The 7969-nt window shown below is 65.3% G+C and overlaps 1 protein-coding gene across 1 annotated transcript; it reads left to right on the plus strand.

Annotated features, from left to right (window-relative positions):
• Positions 1-464: 464 nt before the first annotated feature.
• On the plus strand, positions 465-6027 carry LOC126650182 (red-sensitive opsin-like; the record flags this gene model as incomplete). Its single annotated transcript, XM_050334715.1, is given in 5 exon segments — positions 465-614; positions 617-632; positions 711-876; positions 3162-3401; positions 5914-6027. Coding segments are annotated over 5 exon segments (686 nt in total), but the record flags the coding sequence as incomplete, so codon positions are not given.
• Positions 6028-7969: the final 1942 nt, after the last annotated feature.

Genomic DNA, 7969 nt, shown 5'->3' on the forward strand with positions numbered 1-7969 from the left:
GGGGCTATAGGACCGGGCTCTACAGGTCTCTGTGGGTCTGGGGGCTATAGGACCGAGTTCTGTGGGTCTGGGGGCTCTAGGGCCGGGCTCCACAGTTCTCTGTGGGTCTGGGGGCTATAGGACCCGAGTTCTGTGGGTCTGGGGGCTCTAGGGCCGGGCTCTACAGTTCTCTGTGGGTCTGGGGGCTATAGGGTGTGGCTCTACAGGTCTCTGTGGGTCTGGGGGCTCTAGGGCTGGGCTCTACAGGTCTCTGTGGGTCTGGGGGCTATAGGGCTGGGCTCTACAGGTCTCTGTGGGTCTGGGGGCTATAGGAGCCTGAGTTCTGTGGGTCTGGGGGCTCTAGGGCCGGGCTCTACAGGTCTCTGTGGGTCTGGGGGCTCTAGGGCCGGGCTCTACAGGTCTCTGTGGGTCTGGGGGCTATGGGGCAGCTCCCCAACCCTCTCCCCGCCCCCTGTCCCCCTCAGGCATCACAGCGCTGTGGTCGCTGGTGATCATCTCGTGGGAGCGCTGGTTCGTGGTGTGCAAACCCTTCGGCAACATCAAGTTCGACGGGAAGCTGGCGATCGCCGGGATCCTCTTCTCCTGGATCTGGTCCTGCGCCTGGACCGCGCCCCCATCTTCGGCTGGAGCAGGTTGGGGGCAATCTACCCTGGGGGGTGGTTTGGGGTCTCCTCGGCGCCGCTGACCCTTTTTGTGTGTCCCCCCTCCAGGTAGTGGCCCCACGGGCTGAAAACGTCCTGCGGCCCCGACGTGTTCAGCGGCAGCAGCGACCCGGGGGTCCAGTCCTACATGGTGGTCCTGATGATCACCTGCTGCATCATCCCCCTGGCCATCATCATCTTCTGCTACCTGCAAGTCTGGCTCGCCATCCGGGCGGTGAGGACCCCCCTTCCCCCAACAAACCACCCCCCCGGGACCCCCTGAGACCACCAGGAACTCACGAACCACCCCACCTGGGACCCCTGAGACCACCAGGAACTCACGAACCAACTCCCCGGGACCCCCTGAGACCACCAGGAACTCACGAACCAACCCCCACCCGGGACCCCCTGAGACCACCAGGAACTCACGAACCACCCCCACCCCTCGAGAGACCATTGAGACCCCTGGGACCACCCCCCCAAGGGAGTTCTGACCCCAAAGAAACCTGGAGAGACCCCACTCCAGCCCATGGGGTGCCCTGGAACCTCCAGGAACCCCCCCGGGACCACCGGGACCCCCCCAAGGGAGCTCTGACCCCAAAGAGACCCGAGGAGACCCCACCCCAAACCATGGGTGCCCTGAACACCTCCAGGAACCCCCCCGGGACCACCGGGACCCCCCAAAGGGAGCTCAGACCCCAAAGAAACCCAGGGAGACCCCACCCCAGCCATGGGGTGCCCGGGAACCTCCGGGAACCCCCCCGGGACCACCAGGACCCCCAGGAGAGCTCTGACCCCAGAGAAACCAGGGGCGAACCCCCCAGCTCATGGGATACCCTGGAATCTGGGACCTCCCTCCGGGAACCCCCCCGGGACCCCCCAAGAGAGCTCTGACCCCAAAAAGACCCGGGGAGACCCCATCCCAAACCATGGGGTGCCCTGGAACCTCCAGGAACCCCCTGGGACCACCGGGACCCCCAAGGGAGCTCAGACCCCAAAAAGACCCAGGGAGACCCCACCCCAGCCCATGGGGTGCCCTGGAACCTCCAGGAACCCCCCGGGACCACCGGGACCCCCCAAGGGAGCTCAGACCCTAAGGAAACCCGGGGAGACCCCACCTCAAACCATGGGGTGTCCTGGAACCTCCAGGAACCCCCCGGGACCACCGGGACCCCCGAGGGGAGTTCAGACCCTAAAGAAACCCGGGGAGACCCCACCCCAGCCCATGGGGTGTCCTGAGACCTCCAGGAACCCCTGGGACCACCGGACCTCCCCCCAAGGGAGCTCTGACCCCAAAGAAACCTGGAGAGACCCCACCCCAGCCCATGGGGTGCCCTGGAACCTCCAGGAACCCCCCTAAGACCACCGGAACGCCCCAAGACAGCTCTGACCCCACAGAGACACTGCCCCCAGCCCAGGGGGTGCCCTGGAACCTCCAGGAACCCCCCTAGGACCACCGGGACCCCCCCAAGGGAGCTCTGACCCCAAAGAGACCAGGGAGACCCCTGAGCTCCATGGGGGTGCCCTAAAGGACCCCAAAAACACCCTGGAGAATCCCAGGACGGTCCCCACCCCCACAAAGCCCCACGGGGCCCCTCCAGAGTCCCACTGGGGTCCATCTCTCCTTCCCGCCCCCCTCAGACCCCATCTGCCTCCTCCTGCCCCCCACCTCCTTCCAATACCCCCCCGTGCCCCCCAAGTCTCCCAGGGTCCATCTGTACCCCCATCTCCCCCAGCTCTCCCGCCTGACACCCCCTCTGCTGCCCCAAAGCTCCTCGTGCCCCCCAAAGCCTCCCACGGGGTCCATCTCCCCTCTCGCATTCCCATCTCCCCTCCCCTGCCTCCCCCATCTCCTCTGCTCTGACCTCTCCTGTGACACCCCTCAGAGCCCCTAGCCTATGGGGGTCCATCTGCCCCCCATCTCCCCATATCCCTCTGACGCCCCTGTGCCTCCCCAAAGCCCCCGTGGGGTCCACCTGCCCCCTCATCTCCCGTCCTGCTCTGACACCCCCCTGTGCCCCCAAGCCCCCTATGGGGTCCATCCTCATCTCCCATCTCCCGTCTGACACCCCTGTGCCCCCCTAAGCTCCCTATGGGGTCCATCTGCCCCTCATCTCCCCTCCTCCCCTCGACACCCCTCTGTGCCCCCAAGCCCCTATGGGGGTCCATCTGCCCCCATCTCCCTCTCAACACCCCCTGTGCTACCCCAAAGTTCCCCTGTGCTCCCCCCAAAGCCCCCACGGGGGTCCATCTCCCCTCCTGCCCTTCCATCTCCCCTCCCTCCCTTCTGACACCCCCTGTGCACTCCCCCAAGCTCCCTATGGGGGTCCACCTGCCCCCATCTCCCCTCTGACACCCCCGTGCTCCCACCCAAAGCCCCTATGGGGGTCCATCTGCCCCCATCTCCCCTCCCTCCCCCTCTGACACCCCCATCTCCTGTCTGACTCCCCGTGCCCCAAGCTGCCCTACGGGGGTCCACCTGCCCCCACCTCCCCTCTGACACCCCCCCGTGCCCCCCAGGTGGCCGCCCAGCAGAAGGAGTCGGAGTCGACGCAGAAGGCGGAGCGGGAGGTGTCGCGGATGGTGGTGGTGATGATCCTGGCCTACATCGTGTGCTGGGGGCCCTACACCTTCTTCGCCTGCTTCGCCGCCGCCAACCCCGGCTACTCCTTCCACCCGCTGGCCGCAGCCCTGCCCGCCTACTTCGCCAAGTCAGCCACCATCTACAACCCCATCATCTACGTCTTCATGAACAGACAGGTGAGGGACTCACCTGGGGACACACCTGAGACACCTGGGGACACACCTGAGACAGCTGGGGACACAGGGGATACAGGGGATACAGGGGACACAGGGAGAGGGATCACCATCTACAACCCCATCATCTACGTCTTCATGAACAGACAGGTGAGGGACTCACCTGGGGGCTCCTGAGACAGCTGGGGGCACCTGGGGGACACTGGGCACACCTGGGGACACCTGGGGACACCTGGGGGCTTTGGGACAGGAGATAGAGCAGGGACAGGGCTCACCATCTACAACCCCATCATCTACGTCTTCATGAACAGACAGGTGAGGGACTCACCTGGGGGCACCTGAGACACCTAGGGGCACCTGAGACAGCTGGGGGCACCTGGGGGCACCTGGGGGCACCTGAGACACCTGGGGACACCTGGGGGCACAGGGGACACAGGGGATACAGGGACAGGGATCACCATCTACAACCCCATCATCTACGTCTTCATGAACAGACAGGTGAGGCACTCACCTGGGGACACACCTGAGACACATGGGGGCACCTGGGGGCACCTGGGGGCACCTGGGGGCTTTGGGACAGGAGATAGAGCAGGGACAGGGACAGGGACAGGGATCACCATCTACAACCCCATCATCTACGTCTTCATGAACAGACAGGTGAGGGACTCACCTGGGGGCACCTGAGACAGCTGGGGACACCTGGGGACACCTGGGGACTTTGGGACAGGAGATAGAGCAGGGACAGGGATCACCATCTACAACCCCATCATCTACGTCTTCATGAACAGACAGGTGAGGGACTCACCTGGGGACACACCTGAGACAGCTGGGGACACACCTGAGACACATGGGGGCTTTGGGACAGGAGATAGAGCAGGGACATAGGACAGGGACAGGGCTCACCATCTACAACCCCATCATCTACATCTTCATGAACAGACAGGTGAGGGACTCACCTGGGGGCTCCTGGGGGCTCCTGGGGGACACCTGAGACACCTGCGGGCACAGGGGACACAGGGGATACAGGGACAGGGCTCACCATCTACAACCCCATCATCTACATCTTCATGAACAGACAGGTGAGGGACTCACCTGGGGGCTCCTGGGGGCTCCTGGGGGCACAGGGGACACAGGGGACACAGGGGATACAGGGACAGGGCTCACCATCTACAACCCCATCATCTACGTCTTCATGAACAGACAGGTGAGGGACTCACCTGGGGACACACCTGAGACACATGGGGACACACCTGAGACAGCTGGGGACACACCTGAGACACCTGGGGACACATCTGAGACAGCTGGGGACACAGGGGACACAGGGGACACAGGGGACACAGGGGATACAGGGACAGGGATCACCATCTACAACCCCATCATCTACGTCTTCATGAACAGACAGGTGAGGGACTCACCTGGGGGCTCCTGGGGACACCTGGGGACACACCTGAGATAGCTGGGGACACACCTGAGACACCTGGGGCACCTGGGGGCTTTGGGACAGGAGATAGAGCAGGGACATAGGACAGGGACAGGGACAGGGATCACCACCTACAACCCCATCACCTACGTCTTCATGAACAGACAGGTGAGGTTTGGACACTTGGGGACATCTGAGACACCTGGGGGCTTTGGGGTCACCTGGGGGACATCTGGGAACACCTGGGGACACCTGGAGGGACACACAGGGCTCAGAGCTGGGACACAGAACAGGCAGGCACAGGTGACACCGAGGAGGGACAGGTGGCACAGGTGACACAGGGAGATGTCCCCCGGTGTCGCCTGACCCGTGTCCCCCTGTCCCCCCCCATCCCCAGCCCAGGATCCCCCTCCCCCTCCTCCCTCTCCATTATTTCCCCAATTCCCCCATTCCCCATTTCCCCCCCTCCAGGTGGTCTCTGGGGCCGGGGGGGGTGACACAGGGAGATGTCCCCCGGTGTCGCCTGACCCGTGTCCCCGTGTCCTCCTCCCCCATTCCTGAACCACATACCCAGTACAGGACCCTCCTCCTCCTCCCCCTCCTCCCTCTCCATTATTTCCCCAATTCCCCCATTCCCCATTTCCCCCCTCCAGGAGGTCTTTGGGGCCGGGGGGGTGACACAGGGCCGGGGGGGTGACACAGGGAGGTGTCCCCCGGTGTCGCCTGACCCATGTCACCCTGTGCCTCCCATCCCCAGCCCAGGATCCCCTCCCCATTTCCTCTCCCATTATTTCCCCAATTCCCTTTCCCATTTCACCCTCCAGGAGGTCTCTGGGGCCGGGGAGGGGTGACACAGGAGATGTCCCCGGTGTCCCCTGACCCTGTGTCCCCTCTGTGCCCCTCCATCCCCAGCCCAGGATCCCCTCCCCTCCTCCCTCTCCCCATTATTTTCCCAATTCCCCATTTCCCCCTTTCCCCATTTCCCCCCTCCAGGAGGTCTCTGGGGCCGGGGGGGGTGACACAGGGCCGGGGGTGACACAGGACGTGTCCCCGGTGTCGCCTGACCCCGTGTCCCCCCTGTCCCCCCTCCTGCAGTTCCGGAACTGCATCCTGCAGCTCTTCGGGAAGAAGGTGGACGATGGCTCCGAGGTGTCCACCTCGCGCACCGAGGTCTCCTCCGTGTCCAACTCCTCCGTGTCGCCCGCGTAGGGACCCCCCCGAGCCCCCCCCCAATAAAGCTTTGTACCTCCTGACACGCCTCGACACCTTGTCCCCAAACCCCCACAGCCCCCCGCCGCGGTCCCGGGGGGGTCCCCATGTCCCAGTGGTTTGGGGGTCCTCAGTGACACCCCTGAGGGGTCCCCGATGTCCCAGTGGCTCTGGGGGGTCCCCAACGACATCCCTGAGGGGTCCCCCATGTCCCCAAGGACACCCCCTGAGTGTCCCCGATGTCCCAGTGGCTCTGGGGGTCCCCAATGACATCTCTGAGGGGTCCCCCATGTCCCCAAGGACACCCCCGGGGTGTCCCCCATGTCCCAGTGGCTCTGGGGGTCCCCAATGACGCCCCCTGAATGTCCCCGATGTCCCAATGGCTCTGGGGGGTCCCCAATGTCACCCCCTGGGTGTCCCCGATGGTCCCAGTGGGGTGTGGGGGTCCCATCACCCAGGGGGGTCCCCAACGTCACCCCCCGGAGTGTCCCCCATGTCCCACTGGCTCGGGGGGGTCCCCAATGACACCCCGGGGTGTCCCCATTGTCCCAGTGGCTCTGGGGGGGTTCCCAATGACACCCCCGGGGTGTCCCCCATGTCCCAGTGGCTCTGGGGGGGATCCCCAGTGACTCCCCCGGGGTGTCCCCAATGTCCCAGTGGTTTGGGGGGGGTCCCCAATGACATCCACGGGGTGTCCCCCATGTCCCAAAGGCTTGAGGGGGTCCCCAGTGACACCCCCTGAGGGTCCCCGATGTCCCAGTGGCTCTGGGGGGTCCCCAATGACACCCCCGGGGTGACCCCATTGTCCCAAAGGCTTGAGGGGGTCCCCAATGACACCCCCGGGGTGTCCCCGATGTCCCAATGGCTCTGGGGGTCCCCAGTGACACCCCCTGAGGGGTCCCCGATGTCCCAATGGCTCTGGGGGTCCCCAACGTCACCCCCCGGAGTGTCCCCGATGTCCCAGTGGCTCTGGGGGGTCCCCAATGACACCCCCGGGGTGTCCCCCATGTCCCAATGGTTCGGGGGGTCCCCAATGACACCCCCCGGGGTGTCCCCGATGTCCCAATGGCTCGGGGGGGTCCTCAGTGACACCCCCTGAGGGTCCTCGATGTCCCAGTGGTTCTGGGGGGTCCCCAGTGACACCCCCCGGGGTTTCCCCAGTGTCCCAGTGGCTCTGGGGGGTCCCCAATGACACCCAGGGTGTCCCCATGTCCCAATGGTTTGGGGGTCCCCAGTGACACCCCCTGAGGGTCCCCGATGTCCCAGTGGCTCTAGGGGGTCCCCAATGACACCCCCGGGGTGTCCCCGATGTCCCAGTGGCTCTGGGGGGTCCCCAATGACACCCCAGGGGTGTCCCCCATGTCCCAATGGCTCTGGGGGTCCCCAATGACACCCCAGGGGTGTCCCTCATGTCCCAGTGGCTCTGGTGGGGTCCCCAATGTCACCCCCCGGGGTGTCCCCGATGTCCCAGTGGCTCTGGGGGGGTCCCCAGTGACACACCCTGAGGTGTCCCCAGTGTCCCAGTGGCTCGAGGGGGTCCTCAGTGACATCCCCGGGGTGTCCCCGATGTCCCAGTGGCTCTGGTGGTCCCCAGTGACACACCCGGGGTGTCCCCGATGTCCCAGTGGCTCTGGGGGCCCCCAATGACACCCCCTGAGGGGTCCCCGATGTCCCAATGGCTCTGGGGGTCCCCAACGACACCCCCCGGAGTGTCCCCGATGTCCCAGTGGCTCTGGGGGGGATCCCCAGTGACACCCCTGAGGGGTCCCCGATGTCCCAATGGCTCTGGGGGGGTCCCCAATGACACCCCAGGGGTGTCCCCGATGTCCCAGTGGCTCTGGGGGTTCCCAATGACACCCCCGGAGTGTCCCCCATGTCCCAGTGGCTCTGGGGGTCCCCAGTGACACCCCCGGGGTGTCCCCGATGTCCCAATGGCTCTGGG

The sequence above is a fragment of the Myiozetetes cayanensis genome, unplaced genomic scaffold, assembly GCF_022539395.1.
Source record: "Myiozetetes cayanensis isolate MyiCay16 unplaced genomic scaffold, myiCay2020 scf573, whole genome shotgun sequence".
NCBI classification, from domain to species: domain Eukaryota; kingdom Metazoa; phylum Chordata; class Aves; order Passeriformes; family Tyrannidae; genus Myiozetetes; species Myiozetetes cayanensis.